Here is a 25,276-nt window from a genome sequence, read left to right as displayed (position 1 = left end):
TCGCACCTAACACAAGGGCACCTAATTACTCCTTCATTTATGTATGGCGGAAGTGACATTGCGTGTCAAATAAATTCATCAACCCCTACTACAAAATCCTCCAGCAATCCCCACCGATTAGGATAATTTCTATTGTACATCCAAGTACGATGTTCCATCTATATAAATAAAGCAAGAACAAATTAATTTAGATATAATGTATTCTTATTTAGGACAATGTATTTACAAGTACTCTTATTTAGGTATTGCTAATGTATGAATTGTTTCTTTTCACCATTTAACTCAATATAAATTAATACAAGAACTAAAAGATCATAATTTCTACCTTAATTTCATAAATCTAATGTAGTTCAAACCAAAAACACTAATACTAAATAAACTAAAATTCTGAAAAATTACATAAAATTATATAGCAAAAATTAAAAATTAAAAAGCTAAGAAGGTAGATTACTAACCTTGGTAGATTAAAAGGAGGATTAAAACAGTGGTGGAAAGGGGCGGGAGACAGCAGCTCCGGCGACAGTGGTAGAGGCGGCTCCGGCGACACAGGTAGCGGCGGTAGCAGCTCCGGCGACAGTGGCAAGGGGTGGGGGGATTGATTTGTGTAAGGGAATATGTGGAGAGAGAGTTTGGGAAATTTTTTGGTAAGGAAATAACATTTTGGTAGGGCAACCCGATTTTGACTCTGGATTAAAACATAGCGACCAACTTTGGTCGCTATTCTTGGTAGCAAATAGGAATTAATTAATTTGACCAACATAGCGACCAAACTTGGTCGCCATTTTTTGACCGTTTGACCAAAATGGCGACCAAATTTGGTCGCCATATATAAAGCAAAAATAAATTATTTTAAGTTTAATTTAAAAATAAATTTAGGATTTTAATTCATTTTAAATTAAGTGTATATATTAAGTGCATAGTATATATATATATATATATATATATATATACTAAGTGTATAGTATATATATGTAGATATAGTATATTCGATATAATATTACCTAATACGCTTATACTTAGTGCATAGTACAGCGTAAGTATATATATTACATATATATAAGCCATATTCGATATAATATTAGCTAATACGCTTATACTTAGTGCATAGTACAGCGTAAGTATATATGTTACATATATATAAGCCATATTCGATATAATATTACCTAATACGCTTATACTTAGTGCATAGTACAGCGTAAGTATATATATTATATATATATAAGCTACATTCGATATAATATTACCTAATACGCTTATACTTAGTGCATAGTACAGCGTAAGTATATATATTACATATATATAAGCCATATTCAATATAATATTACCTAATACTCTTATACTTAGTGCATAGTACATCGTAAGTATATATGTTACATATATATAAGCTACATTCGATATAATATTACCTAATACACTTATACTTAGTGCATAGGATAGCGTAAGTAATATATATATATATATATAGACACACACGCACGCTTCGTAGTACTATTCATCCTTTGTATTACAAAAGTGTTAACGGCTAACATTTATATTCTTTATTTACTAAATACAAAAGTGATTTTTAATTTTGACCTTTGTTGACCTAAATAGCGACCAACTTTGGTCGCTAAACATACATAATTTTAAATTAGCGACCTAAGTTGGTCTATACTCTACTGAGCGACCAACATTGATCGCTAAAGTTGAATTATATTTATTTATATTTTATAATTTTTTTAAACAAAATTATAATTATTAAAATTTTATAACTGGGTCCCAAATTAGCGACCAAAGTTGGTCTCAACCTGTTTTCTCTTTATATAGCGACCAACCTTGGTCGCTAATTTTAAATTTTATTTATTTATATTTTGTTATTTTTTAAAAATAATGTTATAATTATTAAAATTTAATAAGTGGGTCCCATGAAGCGACCAACATTGGTCGCTAATCTGATTAATTCTTTGACCAAGTAAGTCTGACCAGTCCGGTCAACAGTTTGACAAAATTGTCGACCAAGTTGCGACCAACGCTGGTCGCTAATTTATTTAAAATTATTATTTTATTATTTTTACCAGTTTAGCGACCAACTTTGGTCGCTTTTCTTGACAAACCAATTTTGATCGCTAAATTTTGGTCGCTTTATGCGGGAATTCTAGTAGTGAGATAAAGAGACAACAATCCGTTTTCTCGAATAACGTGAGAACCTAACACCTACTAATCAAAATAGAGTAGTGCTAATACTTAATTACTCCATCTTAAGGGCATTTGGGGCCTCCTTCTTTGGTCTTCCAATTGTTGTAGCAAGGGCAGACGGCCTTGTTACCATAATAACCAGGAGGCACGCAAAGACACTTTCTGCAGCACTTTTGGCAGAAGAAAATGCATGCCTTGTGGTATTGGGTCCTTCCACACCTCCTCGTGCATTGTGATGGGCATTCTGTTCATCATCCAAAAACCAAATTAGTTCCATTATTGTACTATTCATCCTTGGTCACACTGTCAAACACTTTGTTTGTTTTCAGCTACACTTCTTTTGCTTTATTGACCCAAGTAAAGACGGACAACGTGGAGAATATCACTATCAAAGTTTGACTAGTTCCATTTTCATATAGTTCCCACTTTGACCAGCACAAGATTTTCCGAAGAATATTAACAACAAACCACCTATGTTAATTAGTATAGTTCCCACTTTGACCAGCACAAGATTTTCCGAAGAATATTAACAACAAACCACCTATGTTAATTAGTATAGTTCCCACTTTGACCAGCACAAGATTTTCCGAAGAATATTAACAACAAACCACCTATGTTAATTAGTATAGTTCCCACTTTGACCAGCACAAGATTTTCCGAAGAATATTAACAACAAACCACCTATGTTAATTAGTCCAATGAGTATAATGAGCATACCTTTAGGAAGCAAAACAACCGGATCTGTTAGCCAAATATAGAAGCAAGATCGATATAATTAAGTTTGAAGGCAAATAAATTAAGATCTGTGTACTGTAGAACATATATATATATATATGGCATGTGCATATCAATTTAAGAAAGATAAAGTCTGTATTAAAGATACCTTTAAAATATGTGGTCTTAACTATGCATGATATTTCTATGTCTATAAAAGCAAATCACTAAATATAGAATTATAAATTTTAAGTTAAAAAATTTTCAAATGAAAAAAAGTACTCCTGTCTTTTTCTTGAAATAGATTAAAAAGGAACTTAAGAGAGTGTCGTGTAAAAGATAATAGAGGGAGATGGAGTACTTTCTGAAATTAAAAAAAAAACGTCTTGCTTCATTAAATACTACTCTAGCTTTTTATTACTTAGAAATTGGGGCTGCAACCGCACCAAAAACATCAATGGTAGAATCAAAACCATATATGAGGTAGAAACAAAAAAAACAAAAAAAAAAAAAAAGCTAAAGGAAGGAAGAAGAGGAACTTACGGGAGCTCTTCAGACTGCCAGGACCATATCGGTTCTGAAATTCAACAAGAATATACAACATAAGACAATCAGTATTACTATTCTTCCGGATAAAAGAAGAGTTGATCTAATTTATTGACAATAGGTAAACAATGTGAATAGCTACGAACCTTGTTTGAATGATGTGCTCCATTTCCTTGATGGGATGCCAACACCTGTGAGACATGCAAAACAATTAGCTAACAGACAGTTGAAAAATATTAATTATGAGCTATAATAGAAAGAGTATTTACAGTACTGGCCTGCAGCATGGAGATGGCAATGATGGCCAAGAGAAAGAAAGCGCGGTCTTTAGCCATGAATTAAAAAAGAAATTCTCACCAAAAGAAGAGAACCAGAAACCGTAAGGAGGCTGGAGAGGGACTTTGGTTGTTGGCTCTGGTAATAAATAGGAAGAGAGAATTTTGCTTGTCTACTTAACAGAGTTACCTTTATGTGTCCGCTTTACATATGGGCGCCTGGGTGGTGATGTGAACTATATATTATATGCTGGTATTAATTGTTACTACCATTAATTTGGAGAAAAGTTACTCGCACCCGGTGTTCATACATATCAGATGTCTTTATATACGTGATAAATTAACATGATTTAACATAAACAATGAATACAAATAAATTTTTACCCTCCGAACCCAGCAATATAAAGTGAGATGGAGAGAGTACTAATTAGTGTAAATAATAACACAAATACCTGCCAGTCCAGGGTTCTACGTAATGCCTAGATGCACAGGTAGACTGGCTTTTCCACTAAACATGTCTAACTAAAGAAATTTTATGTTTATTTTTCGTCCGTTATTTCCTTTTCTTTGTTACTCAGTATTCACTGTAAGAGGAATAGAAAAAATAACTAAAGGTAAGAGGAAAAAAATAGACTAACTGATGAGGCTAACTATATATTTCCACGATTTTCTACCGGACAAAAGCAGTCCATCTGAATTGAAAAAGAATATGTGGGAGCGTGCATGTCTACCTATATAACTTCATTATAGAATATGATCATATGTATTTGCAGATTAATGCTCTTAGAAACCTTTTTCTTAAGGGATCTTTATAAAAATAACCGGCTGAGTTCACTTTACTTATTCTAGCTAACACACATAGATTACACACTATATATATATATATATATATATATATAAAGTACAAGAGGGGGGGAGGAATTGTGGTCTATTAAAATTGGTTGACTAACTGTAAGTTTAGTCGACTAGATTTTACGCAGCAAATAGGTAAAGCAGAGATGAACCAAACGAATGACAGTTTTTAAACTGGTTCGGTACCGGTATGGTACTTACATCGAGTTTTCCTTGAGTCACAAGGGTTCTCTTAGATCTTGATAAAGAATAACAACAGTGATGGTTTTAGTTCGTTCACCACCAACGATGATTAACAACAGTAATTTCTGGATGTTGACACAACTCTCTTTTGTGTTCTAACTCTTTCTATCTTTTGTGACACTTATAAACTCAAGAATACAGTGTTTGTGCTAAGAACTAGAGAGACTTAGAAGTTGCATAAATCTTCTTCTGGAGATTGGAAGTCTTCTTATAGGAGGGTTTGGGAGCCGTTGCAGATTGATCTTGATTGAGGCACTGAATCCTCTAAGAGATTTGACCCAAGGGGTGCCTCCGAATCCTGCACTTCAGATGGGCTGGATTCGTTTATGTCTTTCCTCTTTCATGTCCTTATTTCATGGAGTGATTTGAGGCTTCGATTTGGTTGGTCAATCTTCTAATATAGTCCTTGAGGAGAGGCCTGATATTCTCGAGCTACACTTGATATGTTTTCTTTGTTAGACAGCCTCGATGTCCTTTGATTGAGATTGAGATGGCGGGACTGATTTGGTTTCTTTTTTGATGGCTTGACTTCCTTTGATTTAGCATCATCAAATCTTGACTTCCTTTATGATGGCTTGACTTCCTTTGTTTTAGCATCATCAAATCTTCGATCTTATCTCTTATTTGTTGGTGCCCTTGGTAGTGCCTTGATTCCAACAATCAAAGTAGATAGGATTTAGCTTGGCATTATAGTCATCATTGAAACTTAGTTGTCACAATCTCCCCATTTTTTATGATGACAATAAAAAGAGAGTAAACAGATATACTTCCCTTTCATATAACTTGAGATGCCTGCTTCCCCTGAGTTGTTGCTCCTCACCCTGAGTTGATTTTCCCTCTGAGTTGTTTAATTTACTCCTTCATAATTTTCTCCCCCTTTGACATCAATCAAAAAGGAAAGAAAAATGCAAACCAAGGATACAATATAGAAGTAATAATATACATAAAATGTGCAAACAAGCTAGGGCAGCATAAGTTATGCCTTCAGCAGAGGCATAGAGTAATGGTTCATACAGACCAATGCACAAATAAGTCGCAGAGCAAAAGCAAGCACACAAAAGAAACAAAAAAAATTGTCTTTAACACACATAACACGCCTTAATTTCTCCTCAGGAAGTACTTGAGGGTGTTGATCACTTTGGTGCACAAAGAGTCATAGCAGGTTTCAACATCATTGACGAGCTTGTCCATCTTTGCGGTCATGGAGTTGAATGCCCTAATTCCTTGCCTCCGTGTGGCTCCCATATCCATCCTAAGCTTGGCCACATCTGTACCTATTTCCTTGGTGACTTCCCTGATCATGTCCACCTGTTCTTTTATCTCAGTGAGCAGAAGTTTTACCCCATCTAACTATACCTGAATCTGCTGAAGATTTTGAGAGGCAGTCGACTGAGGCTCTGGTGGTTCAGTGGGAGCTTCAACTTGCAATGGAACACTTTCAACTTTGGCGCGCCAAGCCCATCCATCATCACTTAAAGTATACCACATCATAGAGAAAATTGTCTTATCATAGGTACCGGTAATGTGCTTAGGTGAGAAAGGTACCAAATCAACCTTCATAACTTCAAGAATATGTGAGATTAGCAGGCCATATGGTAGACAAGCAGCAGAAAAGGATATATCCCTAATACTCTCAAGCATATACTGAAGAATCCATACAATCCAATCAAGTCTTTTATCGTTCACAAGACAGTAAAGAACAAAGATATCCTTGGTAGATAGAGTGGTGAGGGACCCAGTTCTAGGAAGTAAGTGGTGGCTATCATGTGGGCCAAAACACGGTGTTCAAACTTTAGATTTTTGGGACCAATATCGGGAGGGTTATCAGACAAGAAGGCTTTTACCTCTTCTAAGGAAACTTCAAAGTCTTTTGGCCGGGAATTTTGCACAAAAATATCATACCCGTTAAACTTAGCAGAAAAGATCTTCTCAAATTGATAAGAGTCAAGAACAATTCGAGTGCCTAAAACCATGGACTCCAAATCATCTTTATCATTAACAAACAAGTTAGCATAGAACATTCTCACAAGTTCTTCATACACGGAGTTCCCAACAATATTGAACAGAGAGGAAAGCTATTGAAAATCAAATATAGCAATCACATCACAGTGCAGATTTTTCATAAGAGAGAGAGACTTACAGAGCGTCCATAAGCCATAGATTTTGACTTGTACGACTCAAACCTTGATTTCTCATTTTGTCCATAGAAGATTAATTTGTCCTCTGGCCCAAATTCCATACTCTCCATTTTCCTTTTCCTGTATGCAAGATTTCTGGGGTTTGCTCCATGAGCCTCTTTCCTGCTTTTTTCTGGCGGATGGGAAGGTCTTCCGATGATTCACTAATTTCATTGTCAGTTTTGAGAAAATCTGAGTCGATGGAGGATTCCAGGTCTATGATTTCTTCAGGATTGTGGTATTTCTGAAAACGTCTGCTTCGTCTGGTGGCAGTGGAGGAAGAGTGGTTTCTTTTCGCCATTGTGAGGAAATTTGTTTTGAGAGAATTATGAATGAAAGGGAGAGAAAAGGGTTCTTATCTAGGCGTTTGGAAGGTTGAAGGGTTTCATTGGTTAAAGGAAAGGGCGGATTCAGAAGGAAGTGACTCGTCTGAGGAGATGTTTCGGCGGTTCTGATAGAGATGTAATAATTACACTTATATCAAACTAAATATACTACACAGTTAAACACATATAAGGAAGGAAATAAAATACTTTAAACACATGCGAAAGATTTATTTCACAAAGTAGACATAATGCCAAACTTTTTTCGTCGTAAACAAAATCTTTCTTCTAAAAGAGGTTTTGTAAAAATATCAGCAAGTTGATATTCAGTACTAATGAATTGTAATACAATATCACCTTAGCAACATGATCACAGATAAAAAGATGCTTGATTTCTATATGCTTTGCTCTAGAATGATACACAAATTTTTTTGACAAGCATATAGTACTAGTATTATCACAATATATAGGAGTGGAAGTAAGAGATACATCATAGTCGAGAAGTTGATGGATAATCCAAAGAACTTGTGTACAACATCTTCCAACAGCTAAATATTCTGCTTCAGTCGTTGACAGGGCAACACAACTTTATTTCTTGTTATGCTAGAAAACTAGTGCATTTCCCAATAGTTGACATGTGCCACTAGTACTTTTCCTGACAATCTTATCACCTGCAAAATCTGCATCTGAAAAACCTTTTAAAACAAAATTGTTAGAGTGAGCATACCATAATCCTAATTCAGGGTCCCAATAAGGTATCTAATAATACGTTTAACAGCAGTAAGATGGAATCCCTTTGGAGCCGATTGAAATCTTGCAAATTTACACATACTGAACATTATATCTGGTCGACTAGCAGTGAGATATAATAACGATCCAGTCATCCTCTATACATTGTTTCATCAACACTTTTTCCATTGTTATCTTCATCAAGCGTAGTTGTTGGACTCATTGGAGTCCTAATGGACTTAGCATTCTCCATGCCAAATTTCTTTATAAGTTCCTTGATGTACTTGGTTTGGATAATAAAGATCCCTTTGGAGACTATTTGATTTGCAATCCAAGGAAAAAAGTTAGATCTCCCATCATGCTCATTTCAATTCTCCTTTCATAGTATGGGCGTATTTTTTACATAGAACAGAGTTAGGACTTCCAAAAATAATATCGTCAACATAAATTTGAGTGATAAGATTACCTGAATTTGTGTGCTTAAAATAAAGTTGTATCGATAGTACCTCGCTTGAAACCTTGATTAAGAAGAAATGAGCTTAAACTTTCATATTAGGCTCGGGGAGCTTGCTTGAGTCCATATAGAACTTTAATCAACTTGAATACATGATCTGGGAAAATATCATTTACAAATCCTGGAGGTTGCTTTACATAAACTTCTGATGTAGCCAAGGCACTTTTTACATCCACTTGAAATAGTTTGAATCCTTTATGAGCAGCAAAAACAATTAATATTCGAATAGATTCTAATCTTGCTACAGGTGCAAATGTTTCATCGTAGTCAATTCCTTCTTGCTGAGAGTAACCTTGAGCATCCAGCCGTGCTGTATTTTGTACCACTTGTCCGGATTCATTCAACTTATTTCTGAAAATCCATTTTGTTCCTACAATAGAAGCATTTGGTGATTTTGGAATCAATTTCCACACTTTATTTCTGAAAACATTCCTAGATGTTCAGTAGCCTCAAGATCATAAGTATGGGCGCCTACATACCCATGAACAAGACTCTACTAAACATTGCTCCATTACTCGGGACTTAAAGCCTAAGCTCTTCTACCAAATTTGTCACGATCCAATCTAGGATCATGATCGACACTTAGGAGCAAGTGCCCCCAAGTAAGCCTCATCTGTATTTTACAGAAAATTGGACAGAGTTTCTCCTATTTTTGGACTATCCCAAAAATTTCTCTGTCTCAAATCAACAATCAAACATCCTAATATCAATTCAAACGACAATGACTTTATCAATTAACCAAAACAAATATCTGCTATTAATAGTCCACCCACTAACAACTAGAAATACTACTTTATCTCCAACTTTGATAAGAATGAGCGATACTCAACATAAGTCTATAATAACAAAAGAGTACTTAAGACACTAAAAGAATGACTATGGAGCGACTCTAAGAGTTCAAAGAAAAGACCATAACAATAAATAAAATCTCCGCCCACGAGAACAAGTGCGAGGCTCAACAAGAACTATCAACTTGTGCACTCTAATTAACGGAATCCTCGCATGTGTCAACTGTTGTCTCTGTAAAAAAATTAGCGGGGAATGAGTCGCTAGCTCAGTGAGTAATAACACTTAACCACAACCATTTTTATTGGGAACAAGTCAGAAAGCATGCTAGTATATTAAACAGAAAAAATCATAAAAATGCCCTTTCAGAAACAATAAATAATTTTCAGTCTCATCATATTTTTCTTGTAGTATAATACAACTAACAATTCAGTAATAAGCTCGGTAACCATTGTATAATATCAATGTTCATATTTGGGGGGTTTCAATGAACGGATCATGTAGTCAGTATAACTGTGGACTTATTCGCAAGAAGTCAAATATAATGGTAGTCGATTATTACACTCTAATTTACTGCACTTTAGTTGAGTTTGCGCTTTAATCGCTAGTGTTTTGCACTAACGGTGTGTTCTATGCCTTGTAGGAGTGATTCCGAGCTATATAGATGTTATGCAATGAATTCAAGTGATTTATAGCTTTGAAGTCTGAGTAAAAGCCCAAGGAATTAAGCCGGGATCGTATTCAGGAATCAACGGATGATAGAGCAACAAAACGAAGAATCGAGTAGGCATATTGCGCACTGTCTAGTAAAATGCATATAACTTTCGCTCAGAACTCCATTTGGGCTCCACAATATATGGTTGGAAAGATAACTCTAAGGGCTACAATTTTCATGTTTTACGTTTTTCCAAATTTGTCACGACCCAATTCCCGCCCGGTCGTGATGGCGCCTCTCGTGAAGACAAGGCCAGCCAACAGAACAATCAACTCTACTTTTGACAATTTCTTAGCATAACAGGTTTAAACCATAGATACTGATTAATCATAAGTACGGAAATAAACGTAACATAACGGGGAAAAACCATCCCAAACTCAGCCCGATGACCGGGGAGTCACAAGTCACGAGCTACTACAGAGTTGATGAAAATACTACAAGTCTGGAAACATAGTCTGAAGATGAGTAAAATATGCAGAAGATAAGGAAGAAACGGGGTTGTGGACGTCGACAGCTACCTCATCTCTTCTAGTCCGCCTGATCTGGAAGGATATCAGCGCTCAGGTACGAACTCAGTTGTGTCTGTCTCTGCACACATGGTGCAGGATGTAATGTGAGTACTCCGACCCAGTGGGTAATAAAAATTAAATAACGACTGAGAACATAAAATCCCACAAGGGCACAAATAATGCTATCTCAAGCAGCAACATCAGATTAACAGTAGAAACTAGTGAAACATAGGAATAAAATCTCTTTGAAAACAATTAATAAAACAAGTATGCTCAAGTAGTAAGTCAGCCATTGTTACCTGACCGGTTAGCCATTGTTACCTGACCAAACGCGTGTTACAGTGCCATTGTTACCACTGGTCAGACATTGTTACCTGACTGGTCAGTCATTGTTACCTGACCAAATGCGTATAACAGTGTCATTGTTACCACTGTTCAATATTTAATCGCTCTAGATGGGTACCCGCGCTCACTGTGGGTGTGCACACTCCGGAGGGGCTCCTACAGCCCAAGCGCTATCAACAAGGCCTGAAAGCCTGAACAGTATCAATACGAGGCCTGAAAGCCTCCTCACCTCACTCATCATGCCCTCACATAAGGCCCTCGGCCTCAATCAGTCCAGAAATAGTCAACAGCCCCTCGGGCAACAGTAAAGCAATGATACTCAGCTCAAACAATGGTTCAAATATCAGTTTAAAGCTCCAAGTTTGAGTAAATATGGCTGAGTTCAAGAAAACAGTGTAAATCACATGGACTGAGTTCAGATAATATTTCAAACAGTGAGGAAAACAGTGATGATAGTTCATAAAGAGTTCAAACAGTCGGCAATAAGCCCCAAATATGGCAATAAGCCCAAATCATAGTGAAAACAGCAAGTCATTGCTAGTACGCGATAAAATATCATCCAGACTGGACCAAGTCACAGTCCCCAATAGTAAATGACCCCGCGCTCGTCATGGAACGCGTGTCTCATCTTAACATAGCACCCAGTTGTGCAAGTCCGGGGTTTTCAAACCCTCAGAACATCATTTAAAGTCATTACTCACCTCTAGCCGGCCAAAGTCTAGCTCGCTATGCCTTTTCCGCTCGAATCGACCTCCTCTCGCGTCGAATCTGATCAAAACCACAAGAGATACATCACAATAGGCTAACGGATCATAACCCAATCGAAAAGACTCGAAAAATATCAAAAATCACGAAGTTGGCAAAACCCGAGCCCCGGCCCACTTCTCGAAAAATTACGAAATTTACATCACCGGATTCCTCGTCTTGCCACGAGTCTATACATATCAAAATCATCAAAATCGGGATCCATTTGACCCCTCAAATCCTTATTTTAAACTCTCTTAAATTCAAGCCCTAAACCACCATTTTTTACCTTTGATTCCTTGATTATTCAGTCCAAATTCATGTTTATACACCATAAAATCAAGCTCCAAGTCCAAGAGTTCATACCTGATAATAGCCCTCGAATCCCTCTTCAAAATCGCCTCAAAGCTCTCAAGGTTCGGAGTCCAAAATGTCACTCTCTCAAAAATTCGCGAAGAAGATGTTTTCACTTAAGCTGCCAGTTATTTCCGCTTCTACGGATAAATTCCCGCTTTTGCGCCTTCCGCTTATGCGGTCAACGTCCGCTCCTGCAGACCTTTCACTTAAGGTGGCTCTCCGCTTCTGCGGTCCAACTTCGCATCTGCGGGACCGCTTAAGCGACCCAATGTCACGCTTCTGCGGAACCTGACCTGGGCTCCTATTTCCGCTCCTGCGAGGCCTAGCTCGCTTCTGCGAGACCGCATCTGCGATCTCCTTTCCGCAGATGCGGAAACACCTGCTGCAACCAAAAATCTGCAATTTTCCAACTTCAATTCCTTCCGTTAGCCACCCGAAATCACCCCCGAGGCCCCCAGGACCTCAACCAAGGTTACCAACACATCTTAAACATTATTCAAACTTGTTCCAATCCTCAAAACTCGTCAAACAACGCTAAAACCATTAAGTCACATCGAATTCAAGCCTAAGTTTTTCAAAACCTTCCGCAATACGCATTCGATCAAAAACCCGACCAAAACATCTCTGAATGACCTGAAATTTTGCGCACACATTCAAAATCACCTGACGGAGCTACTGCAACTCTTGGGATTCCATTCCGATCCTCGGATCAAAATCTCACCTACCAACCGGAATTCGCCAAAATTCAACCTTCGCCAATTCAAGCCTAATTCTACACCGGACCTCCAAATTCAATTCCGGTCGCACTCCTAAGTCACAAATCATCCCCCGAAGCTAACCGAATCACCGGAATTCACACCCGAGCCCTCTAACTATATAGTCAACTTCCGGTTGACTTTTTCGAAAACAAGTTTTCCTTAAAGAGACTAAATGTCTCATTTCCAACCAAAACCAAACCAATCCAACTCGATTACCTCAAATACCGATAATGAAGCATAGAGGAACATAATATGGGGAAGACGGGGCGGTAACTCACGTGACGACAGGCCGGGTCGTCACATCCTCCCCAAATAAAACAAACGCTTGTCCTCGAGCGGATCAAGGAACATACCTGGAGTCTCAAACAAGTGAGGATATCTGCTCCGCATCTCCCGCTCGGTCTCCCAAGTAGCCTCCTCCACGGGCCGACCTCCCCACTGCACCTTCACCGAAGCTATATCCTTTGATCTCAACTTTCGAACCTGACGACCCAAAATAGCCACTGGCTCCACATCATAAGTCAAGTCATCATCCAACTGAACCGTGCTGAAGTCTAACACATGGGCCGGGTCTCCAACATACTTCCGGAGCATAGAAACATGAAATACCGGGTGAACTCCCGACAAGCTGGGTGGCAAAGCAAGCATGTAGGCCACCTCCCCAACTCTCCTAAGTATCTCAAAAGGACCAATGAACCGTGGACTCAACTTTCCTTTCTTTCCAAATCTCATAACGCCCTTCATAGGCGAAACCTTCAACAAAACCTTCTCGCCCACCATGTAAGATACATCTCGAACCTTCCGGTCCGCATAACTCTTCTGACGCGACTGAGCTGTACGAAGTCTCTCCTGGATCACCTTCACCTTCTCTAAGGCATCCTGCACCAACTCTGTCCCCAATAGTCTAGCCTCGCCGGGCTCAAACCAACCAACCGGAGATCTGCACCGTCTCCCATATAAGGCCTCATACGGCGCCATCTGAATACTGGACTGATAGCTGTTGTTGTAAGCAAACTCTGCGAGTGGCAAGAACTCAGCCCAAGAACCTCCAAAATCAATAACACAGGCACGCAACATGTCCTCCAATATCTGAATGGTACGCTCGGACTGCCCGTCCGTCTGAGGATGAAATGCGGTACTCAACTCTACCTGTGTACCCAACTCTCGCTGAAAAGTCCTCCAAAACTGGGAAGTAAACTGAGTACCCCTATCTGAGATGATAGAAACTGGGACCCCATGCAACCGAACAATCTCCCAGGTGAAAATCTCTGCCAGCCGCTCTGAAGAATAGGTAGTACACACCGGAATGAGCTGCGCGGACTTGGTCAGCCGATCCACAATCACCCAAATCGAATCAAACTTCCTTGAGGTACGAGGGAGACAACTCACAAAATCCATAGTAATCCTCTCCCATTTCCACTCCGGAATATCCATCCGCTGAAGTACACCACCGGGCCTCTGATGCTCATATTTGACCTGCTGACAGTTGAGACACCGAGCTACATAACTCACAATATCTTTCTTCATTCTCCTCCACCAGTAGTGCTGCCTTAAATCCTGATACATCTTCGCGGCACCCGGATGAATGGAATACCGCAAGCTGTGGGCCTCCTCTAATATCAGCTCCCGAAGCCCATCCACATTGGGCACGCAAATCCGGCCCTGCATCCTCAACACGCCATCATCACCAATAGACACATCTCTAGCATCACCATGCTGGACCCTGTCCTTAAGGACAAGCAAATGGGGTCATCATACTGGCGCTCTCTAATGCGGTTATACAAGGAAGACCGAGAAACCATACAAGCCAACACCCGACTAGGCTCCGAAATATCTAGCCTCACCATCCGATTGGCCAAAGCTTGGACATCAACTGCAAAGGGCCTCTCCCCAACTGGAATGTATGCCAAACTACCCATACTGACCGCCTTTCGGCTCAAAGCATCGGCCACCACATTGGCCTTCCCCGGGTGATACAAAATGGTAATATCATAATCCTTGAGTAACTCAAGCCACCTCCGCTGCCTCAAATTAAGATCCTTCTGTTTGAACAAATGTTGAAGGCTGCGATGATCCGTATATACCTCACAAGATACGCCATATAAGTAGTGCCTCCAAATCTTCAACGCATGAACTATAGCAGCCAACTCCAAATCATGTACGGGGTAGTTCTGCTCATGAGGCTTCAACTGACGAGAAGCATATGCAATAACTCTACCCTCTTGTATCAACACACATCCGATCCCAACTCTCGAAGCATCACAATACACAGTGTAAGAACCTAAAGCTGATGGCAAAACTAACACTGGAGCTGTGGTCAAAGCTGTCTTGAGCTTCTGAAAGCTCTCCTCGCACTCGTCAGACCACACAAATGGTGCACCCTTCTGCGTCAACTTGGTCAAGGGCGAAGCAATAGATGAAAAACCCTGGACGAACCGGCGATAATAACCCGCCAAACCGAGGAAACTCCGAATCTCCGTGGCTGAGGACGGTCTAGGCCAACTCTGTACCGCCTCTATCTTCTTTGGATCAACCTGAATACCATCACTGGACACCACGTGCCCCAGGAAAGCCACAGAACCAAGCCAGAACTCACACTTGGAGAACTTTGCGTAAAGCTTCTCCTCCCTCAATCTCTGTAATACCACTCTCAAATGCTGTGCGTGCTCCTCCTGGCTACGCGAGTACACCAGGATGTCATCAATAAAAACAATCACAAATGAATCCAGATACGGCCGAAATACACTGTTCATCAAGTGCATGAATGCTGCTGGGGCATTAGTCAACCCAAAGGACATAACTAGAAACTCATAGTGCCCATATCTCGTCCGGAAAGCAGTCTTCATAATATCTGAATCCCTAATCTTCAGCTGGTGATAGCCTGAACGGAGGTCAATCTTGGAGAATACCCTTGCCCCTGGAGCTGGTCAAACAAATCATCAATACGGGGCAGGGGATACTTGTTCTTCACTGTCACCTTGTTCAATTGCCTGTAGTCAATGCACATTCTCATTGTGCCATCCTTTTTCTTCACAAACAAGACCGGTGCACCCCATGGTGACACACTCGGACGAATGAACCCCTTATCCAGGAGCTCCTGAAGCTGATCCTTTAGTTCTTTCAACTATGCTGGTGCCATGCGATATGGAGGAATAGAAATGGGCTGAGTGCCCGACACCAGATCAATACCAAAATCAATGTCCCTGTCCGGCGGCATGCCCGGCAGGTCTGCTGGAAACACATCAGGGAAGTCCCTCACAACGGGCACAGAATCAAGACTAGGAGTCTCAGCTCCAACATCTCTCACAAAAGCCAAATACGATAGACAACCTTTCCCAACCATCCGCTGTGCCTTTAGGAAGGAAATCACCCTGCTGGGAACATAGTCAGTCATACCACGCCACTCAATCCTCGGAACACCCAGTATGGCCAATGTGACTGTCTTGGCATGACAGTCCAGAATAGCATGGTACGGAGATAGCCAGTCCATACCCAGAATAACATCAAAATCTACCATGCCTAACAACAACAAGTCGACTCGGGTCTCCAGACCACCAATAGTCACCAGACAAGATCGATATACATGATCCACAATAATAGTATCACCCACCGGGGTAGATACATGAACAGGCAAAGCAAGACACCCTCGGGTCGTACCCAGGTGATGAGCAAAATATGAATACACATAGGAATAGGTAGAACCGGAATCAAATAAGACAGAGGCATCCCTGTGGCAGACTGAGATAGTACTTGTGATAACAGCATCTGATGCAATAGCGTCTCTCCTGTCTGGGAGAGCATAGAATCGTGCCTGGCCACCGCCCGATCGGCCTCCCCCTCTGGGGCAACCCCTAGCTGCCTGACTCTCACCACTAGCTAGCGGGGCGGGTGCTGAAGAGGATGGGCCAGAAGACGAGGGCTGACCCCTCTACTGAGACTGACTACCACGACGCTGAGGACAATGCCTCCACATGTGCCCAACCTCCCCGCACTCATAACAGCTCCCAGGTGCTGGAGAATGGGATTGAAGGGAACCCCGCACATCAGAGTGACTGGCTGACGCACTCGGTCTGGAGGGACCCTGAACAGATGGAGCTCGTGATGAACCCTGAGCTGGAAGAGCGCTGAGAGATGGCTGGCTCTGCTGATAACCCTGATGACCTCGGCCGGAAGATGACCCACGATACTCAGAGCGAGCTGACTGAGGAGGCCTAAATGAACGACCTCTACTCTGCTGGAACTGACCCCTAGACGGAACACCACTGAAGCTACCAGAACCTCGAGGCCTCTTGGACTCCCTTTCCTCTCTGTCCTGACGGCGAGCCATCTAAATGTCACGAGAAATATCAACTGCATCCTCAAAGGAAATACCCAGAACTCTCTCTCGAGTCATCAGAACACGAAGGTGATAGTTAAGTCCATCTACAAACCTCTTGATCCTCTCTCTGTCGGTCGGAACTATCCACGAGGCATGACGGGCCAACTCAGAAAATCTCGCCTCATACTGGGTCACAGTCATGTCTCCTTGTCGAAGCCACTCGAACTGCCTGCGCAGCTCCTCTCTCTGAGACTGTGGTACCCACTTCTCCAAAAGATAGTGGAGAACTCCTGCCATGACAAAGGCGCTGCACCTACCGGCCTACGCCGCTCATACGACTCCCACCATGTAAAGGCAGCCCCAGTGAACTGAAATGCGGTGAATGCTACCCCGCTGGTCTCCAAAATCCCTACTGTCCGAAGCATACGCTGACACTTGTCCAGAAATCCCTGGGCATCCTCGCCCTGAGCACCACTGAAAAATGGAGGCTGGAGCCTACTGAACCTCTCAAGACGACGCTGCTCATCGTCTGGCATAACTGGGACTACAAAGTCCTGAACTGGTGCGACTGGTGCAACTGGTGCTGCTGGTGCAACCGGCTGAGCTGGAGCTGCTCCCGGTGTCTGTAAACCCTGCATAACCTGCTCCGGTGTGTGAGCGGCGGGGGTCTGACTGCCTCCCCCGGCCTGAGAGGTAGCCGCTGTAGCAGTGGCTGAAACTACCTGGGCTAGGCCAGTGCAAACTGATAATATCTGAGCCAAGGTCTCCTGGAGACCCGGAATCACAATGGGCATTGTCGGTGCCTGTACAGGTGCTGCCGGAATGTCTGCAGCTGGGGCCTGATCCTGAGCCGGAGCAATTGGTGGAGCAACAGGTGTTGCCCTCGCGGCTCTGCCCCTACCACGACCACGACCGCGCCCACGGCCTCTAGTGCCCTCAGTAGGTGGTACCAGTGGGCGTCCGTCTCGTCCTGTAGCGCGGGTCCTCGCCATCTGCGAGAGGATAGAACACAGAAGTTTAGTTCCCGGATCAACAAAATCGCACGACAAGATTTTCAAGAATGTGAAGTTTTCCTAAGGGTTCTGCAGCCTCTCGAGGATAAGTACAGACGTCTCCATACCGATCCGCGAGACTCTACTAAACCTGCTCATGACTCGTGAGACCTAGTAACCTAGGCTCTGATACCAACTTGTCACGACCCAATTCCCGCCCGGTCGTGATGGCGCCTCTCGTGAAGACAAGGCCAGCCAACAAAACAATCAACTCTACTTTTGACAAAGAGAGTTTGAAACAAGAACTTTCAATCGAGTCAAGTATACATTCAAACAAACAGTTTCAGACCCAAAGACCTAGAGTTTTCAACAATAATCGAGTTTAAAAGATGGTAAAACAAATAAGTCAAACAAAGCACCTAATCAAACAAGTACACATCTAACAAACAACTTCAGAACTCGAATGAGACCCAAAAAGGAATTAGGTTTTTCAACACGCTGACTCAGATAGAAGAACAACGTGAGCAAAACATAGCAGAATCACAAACAACATTAAAAATCGGAGAAGAGATCTTTTGAAAAACTTAAAGGAAAACCTTAACGAAAAGTTGTATTGAAAGAAACATTGAAGAACTTTCGAGAAAAACACTTGACATTCACAGCAAGTATAGATCTAAAGTAGATCTGAAAGAAAATCAAAGGATCTTAAAGATTAGGTTTCGAAAAACCCAGAAAATGTGAGAAAGGCCTTGAAAGTTACCGATCTAACCAGGAGAGTCAAGGATCTGACTCGAACGGCCATAGCTGGCCGGAGAAAGGTTAGCGATGACCGGAGAAAAGCCATGAACAGCAGTCGAGCAAGGACTGGACCAGATTCCTTCGAGGACTGGCCATGAAACCACAGAAACAAACACCCAAGAGTCATGGGAGGCCACCACACATCTCCAATGGCCATGGGAGGCCATGAATTAGGTAGGGTTTAGGGTGGATTAGGGTGTAGTTTGATGGCGGCGGCTAGGGTTCGTGTTAGGTTTCAGAGAGAGTTGAGAGAGAAGAGGGATTCAGAGGCGGCGGTTGGAAAGAAATGAAGTAGGGTAAAGGGGTCGTTTGGGATTAAAAAGGAAAGGGCGTATAGGAGTCGTTGATCATTTAGATCAACGGCTAGGATTAAAGGGGTTAGGTGGGGAGTCCGGGTTGGGTTGTTTAAATGGGTTAGGGGTCGGGTTTAAACGAAATTGGGCCGGGGGGAAATTGGGTCTGATTTGGGGTTCAATTTAGGCTACAATTGAAATAAAATTGGGCTATCATTTGAATAGCCATTTTTCTCGTTTTAAAATTATAAAAAATAGTAAATTAATTTCTGGAACCAAATTAAAAGCACTAAAATGACTTATAGCATATAATTATTAATTTAAATATAGTGGCCTTAATTGTAAGAATATAAAACACAATTAAATCTAAAAGGGGCTAATATTGCAATTATATGCAATTTAGCTTAAAATTACGAAATAAAATTTATAAAAATATGCAAAAATTACCTTAGCTATATCTTAGCATAAATATAAAGGTCCGACAAATGAACTACCGAAAATAATAATTTTAAAAATAATCATTGGATTTTTTATGGATAAAAGATGAAAATAAATTGATTTGAAACCTTAAAAATTATGAAAAAATAATAAAACATTTGAATATGCTTACATATGCATATATATGCCCTTTTGAAGCTATTTTATATACTGAAAATATATATAGGGAAAAATTGGGTGTCAACATTCTCAAATAACTATTTCGGTATCATATCGAGTAAAAGACTTGTCCCACATGCAACTCAAAATAATCGGTAACATATTCACATTTAAAATCATGTGTAAATCATGCAATTTATGAAAACACAAATTGCGGTAAGATCACTACTCACAGTATTCGGGCCGAAATACCAAATGCTTCACCTCGAGCAATTCGTACCACTTCCTCCGATCAATCTATAATTACAAATCTCATGTTAATTTCCTTGTTTTAGCTAATTCATAGCTAATTTAGAATACCCAACTGCTCAGAGTTTCATATTTGGCTCTTAAATTACCGAATTATAATAACTCAACAAATTCCTCTTATTCTACTTGAAATATCAAGACCCACTTGAGTATCCCAACTCACTGCTACAGTTAACTTAAACCAATTTAAAATCTATTAAATACAACCCATTCATATAATATACCTAGTTAATTCATAAAAAAGTCTCATGAATTTTCCCCAAATTTTCTAAACTTTATCTTTTAAACTCTTATTCGACTTTCTAAATCATATCTACTCAGTCCTATAAGAATCATGTATATAAAATAATACTATTTAAAAAGAAAAAGAATTTCATGTAATTACCTGGAATCTATTGTTGAATTTTAAAAATATATGCCAATGTTTTAGTAATGCACGATACTTTAACGCTAAGAAAACCAAGAACTTTTCCTTTCTCTTTTTTTTTTCCTGGTAGATATATTGTTGGCTAAGGATTTTTGTCTCAAATCCTTTTCTTTAGATTCTGTTTCAATTTCTTCTCAAAATCATAGAATATATTGTTAACCAATGTTTTAGCTTCTGTTTCAATTGCAGCAGAAGATATGCTGCGTCCCTTTTTTCCACTTTTCCCCTTTTCCCGTTTCTCTTTCTGATGGGCTTTAGCCCATTCTCCTATTATAGGGTATTACAGTTTATTTCCTGAAAGGATAACTTTACCTGATTCGTCTTCTATAAACCAGCCATGTTTCTTAAAACGAACCTCATAGTCATTGTCACATAGTTGACTATATTGAGAAGATTGTAACCGAGTTCATCAACCATGTATACTTTTTCCACATCACATGTTGAGCTTAGGGAAACTTTTCCAACTCCAATTACGTTTTCTTTTGATTTATCTCCAAAGGTAATTGTTCCTCCATCTAGTTTGGTAACTGTTTTGAATAATTATTTTTCACCGGTCATATGTTAGGGAACACGCACCGTCAAGATACCATTTTCCTTTTCGATTCTTCTTGCGGTGTTCCCGCAAAATAAAGTTACTTGTGTTTAGGTACCCAAGCCTGCTTGGGTCCTGAATGGTTAGAGTATTGAGTGTTAGCTTGACTAGAGGATTTAGGTCGCCAGACCCATCTCCTGTTGTCCTTGAACCTACAACGGTTAGAATTGTGACCATGTTTTCCATAATAAAAACACGAGGGATTGTTGGGATTTTCAGAACCTCTTTCTGCTCTGATTCTGTTCCTGCATTGGTTAGTGTTTTGACCATTTTTACCACAATAAGAGCATGCATGAGAGTTTCTAGTTCTAATAAAAGAATTATGAGAAGCAGTTTGATTTGATTTGACAGAACTATGACTTATGGATTTTGTAATCCATTTAGTTGAAGTTCATTAACTTCTTCTTGAATCATGTCACGCTCAATTTCACAAACTTCCAGCTTCAAGGCCCAATCTTTCTTTTCTCTTTGAATTGTTTTGAGTTCATTTAGAACTCTTTCAATATCTGCAAGAGCCATATCAAAAAATTCTTGAAGTTCATAACAATTGGGACAAGTAGGAAGACGTACCTCATTGGTTCCCTCGTCTGCCATAAGGCCAAGTTCACCTGGGTCTTCTTCCTCATCTGCTCCTTCGTCTGCCATGAGTCCAAGCTCTCCTGAGTCCTCATTGTTGTCTTCTATTATGGCCATGAAACACATATTTGCAATTTCTTCATGGTTAGATTCTTCTTCATCACTCCAAGTTCCAAAGGACTTCTTCTTTTGAAGGTATTTGCTTAGCTTCTTCTTCAGTTCGGGACAATCAGCTTGAATGTGTCCATATTTTTCACATTCATAGTATCTTCCATCATTTTCATTATTTGTCCTTCCTTTTCTGAAAATTGATTTACCTCTTCTGTTATTTCTGTTCTTTCTCATGATGCTTGTTACAACTTGGGAGAGCATGGCTATGTTTTCATCTAGTTCTCCTCCTTCCTCTTCTTCATCATCTTCTGGTTCAGCCACAATTGCTTTAAAAGCAACTGTTCTTTTCTTATTGAATTTGCCTATGCAAGTGAGTTTTCTCAAAGGCTGCTAGATCACCTCTAAGTTCATCATAGGGCATTTTGTCAAGGTCCTAACACTCCAGAGCAATGACCTTGGGCTGCCAAATTGTGTGTAGACTTCTAAGAATTTTTCTGACATGTTCTCCGCTCTTAATTGTTCTACCAAAGGATTTTATATCTCCAAGAATTTTGCTGAACCTGGAGAATATTTCCTCTGCTAATTCTCCATCCTTCATTTGAAATAGCTCATATTCACGAACCAAAAGATTTATCCTTGTTTCTTTGACCTTGTTGGTTTATGTGACCTCCAATTTATCCCACATTTCCTTAGCAGTTTCACAACCACTGATAGCATTATACAGTAGATTTTTTGCTTTATCATTCACAGTTATGACAACAACTTGTTCATCAGTGTAATCATCCAAATCAAGTGGATCAGTTGATACTATGATTTGACCATTCTCATCTTTCTTTGGCGGAATTGGAAGATTTCTCTTTTTGATCACCCGCCAAACTTTGATGTCATATGACATGGTGTATGCTTCCATATGCACTTTCCAATGAGAAAAGTATTGTCCGTTGAAATATGGTGGTCGTACTTGAGAGGTTCCTTCTTGAAATAATGCACCAACGATTGTTTTTGATCCCATGATCTTTTCCTCACTAGTTGTTTAGCAAAGTTTGTGAGCCTTGGTCTGATACCAACTGAAAGTACAAGAGGGGGGAGTGGGTGAATTGTGGTCTATAAAATTAGTTGACTAATTTTAAGTTTAGTCGACTCGATTTTACGCAGCAAATAGGTAAAGCAAAGATGAACTTTAACGAATTGAAAGATAAACAAGACATAACTGTTTTTATACTGGTTCGGTGTCGGTGTGGTACTTACGTCCAGTTTTCCTTGGGTCACAAGGGTTCTCTTAGATCTTGATAAAGAATTAACAACAGTAGTTTCTGGATGTTGACACAACTCTCTTTTGTGTTCTAACTCTTTCTATCTTTTGTGACACTTGTAAACTCAAGAATACATTGTTTGTGCTAAGAACTAGAGAAAATTAGAAGACGGTGTTTATAGTTGCATAAATCTTCTTCTTGAGATTGTCAGTCTTCTTATAGGAGAGTTTTGGAGTCGTTGCAGATTGATCCTGATTGAGGCACTGAATCCTCTAAGAGATTTGATCCAAGGGGTGCCTCCGAATCCTGAACTTTAGTTGGCTGGATTCATTTATGCCCTTCCTCTTTCATGTCCTCATTTCATGGAGTGATTTGAGGCTTCGATTTGGTTGGTCAATTTTCTAATATAGTCCTTGAGGAGAGGCCTGATATTCTCGAGCCGCACTTTATATGTTTCCTTTGTTAGACAGCCTCGATGTCCTTTGATTCAGATTGAGATGGCGGGATTGATTTGGTTTCCTTTTGGATGGCTTGACTTCCTTTAATTTAGCATCATCAAATCTTGACTTCTTTTATGATGGCTTGATTTTCTTTGTTTTAGCATCATCAAATCTTTGATCTTATCTACTATTTGTTGATGCCCTTGGTGGTGCCTTCATTTCAGCAATCAAAGTAGATAGGATTTAACTTTGCACAATTGTTATCATCGAAATTTAGATGTAACACATATTATATATGAATTATACAGATGAAATTGGACCACTTCTGAGTTCAACTTACAACTTGTTTGGATGGTTGTTATGTATCGTTTCATAATGTATCGTGTCGTATTGTATTGTATTGTACTGTATCGTTTGATGAATACAATGTTTGGATGGATTCTGTCATTTTGGCATCGTTTCATGGTATCACGCACCTGTGATATGATGAATAAACTTGCAATATTATAAAGAAAAATTATGATACGGTATATAAAAAGGTAGGGTAAATGATAAAATAAAATTATTTAATAATAATGAAGGGCGAGATTGAGAGAAAAACACAAGGAAACGACGCGACCACACCAAATCGGTCGTTACATAAAGTGGCACATTTCATCGTTACGTAACGACGGATTTAACGATATGATACAATAAAATTTAAGTAACAATCAAAACAAACATTGTATTTAAAGTAACAATACGATACGATACAATAGGTAACAACCATCCAAACAAGCTGTTAGGATAAACCCCGTTAACCCATCGTTAGTTTTTCCAACCCAGTTAATAGAGAACTAGGAAGCAGTGACCAAAAGGTCGGTAAGATCAAACTCATGATATTGCTGTTTGGCTCAAAAGTTAACGATGTACTTTGTAAGCGATAAAACAATCAAAAAATAGAGAAGGGGTAAATCGTAATCAAATATAATAAGCCTAGAGATGCAAAGATGATAATATTGTTGTAGATCTAATATTGCAAAGTGACAATGTATGTTAATAAGGTATTTTCGTCAGAAGTAGTGATATAGAGGGAGAAAGACAGAAAATGAGAGAGTTGTATTAGATCAGATCCCCCTTTTTACAATGTGGAGGTCTCCTTTATATAATAGGAGACCTTCCTCGAAAGAATCAAAAAGTTACAGAGATAGGTAACGTCTCCCTAGTATAGACACTGAGTTCTAAACGACGTCGCTTTGGTCCTCACGGCCGAGTCGTACCCGAACGTTGGTCGGCGTACACTCATTGGGCGTACCCACTGGCGTAGAGATACTGAGGGTCAAATTTGAACCTATACAGTTAGTCCCTCCGCTCGTTGGAGACGCGTTTGGTGGGCGTCTTCGGCGGGCGGAAATGCGAACCTCGTCTTAGGAGAATTTGACCTCGACCGGGGGCGGAAATATGAACGAAGTGAAACATATGACGCTGTTGAGCCGCTGACGCGTGGCTTCCTTTTTGGAATGATGTCATCGCCTATATGCATCATCATTATATTTGCCCCCGAGGCGGTTCAGAGGATGAAGTGACGTTTTGGTTTCCGGTGCACGTTTTGAATCATGACTCTTCGATTCCTGTGCAGTTTATCCTTATAAGTATGAGAAAGGTTTGATCTGATTCCACTTTCAAGCCTCTGAAAAGTATTTCCTGATACACCCTTTTGCCTTTCTTTCCTGTAACCGTTATTTCGTGAGGGACTTTCCCACTTCTGTTGAAACCACACTTCCTATTGTCAGTGCTTCGTTTCTCAAGTAGTATAATCATGGCAAAAC

The 25,276-nt window shown here is 40.0% G+C and overlaps 1 protein-coding gene across 1 annotated transcript; it reads right to left on the bottom strand.

Annotated features, from left to right (window-relative positions):
* On the bottom strand, positions 2,085–3,907 carry LOC109232810 (gibberellin-regulated protein 4-like). Its single transcript, XM_019398531.1, has 4 exons — positions 3,714–3,907; positions 3,582–3,626; positions 3,433–3,466; positions 2,085–2,419 (listed from the first exon to the last, which is right to left on the bottom strand). The coding sequence occupies exons 1-4, from the start codon at positions 3,768–3,770 to the stop codon at positions 2,238–2,240; spliced, it is 318 nt and encodes a 105-aa protein (XP_019254076.1). The 5' UTR covers positions 3,771–3,907; the 3' UTR covers positions 2,085–2,237.

Source organism: Nicotiana attenuata, chromosome 9 (assembly GCF_001879085.1).
Source record: "Nicotiana attenuata strain UT chromosome 9, NIATTr2, whole genome shotgun sequence".
Classification (NCBI taxonomy): Eukaryota; Viridiplantae; Streptophyta; class Magnoliopsida; order Solanales; family Solanaceae; genus Nicotiana; species Nicotiana attenuata.
Note: the sequence above shows the minus strand (reverse complement) of the source record. Positions and strands in the feature narration are given on the sequence as shown.

What these genes read in the sequence shown, in the direction of transcription:
- LOC109232810 (XM_019398531.1), bottom strand. Translation starts at nt 3,770, where the DNA reads ATGGCTAAAGACCGCGCTTTCTTTCTCTTGGCCATCATTGCCATCTCC. An exon ending in TTGCCATCTCCATGCTGCAG is followed by an intron (nt 3,627 to 3,713) that starts GCCAGTACTGTA and finishes CATGTCTCACAG; the next exon opens with GTGTTGGCATCCCATCAAGG. An exon ending in TGGCAGTCTGAAGAGCTCCC is followed by an intron (nt 2,420 to 3,432) that starts GTAAGTTCCTCT and finishes GATGATGAACAG; the next exon opens with AATGCCCATCACAATGCACG.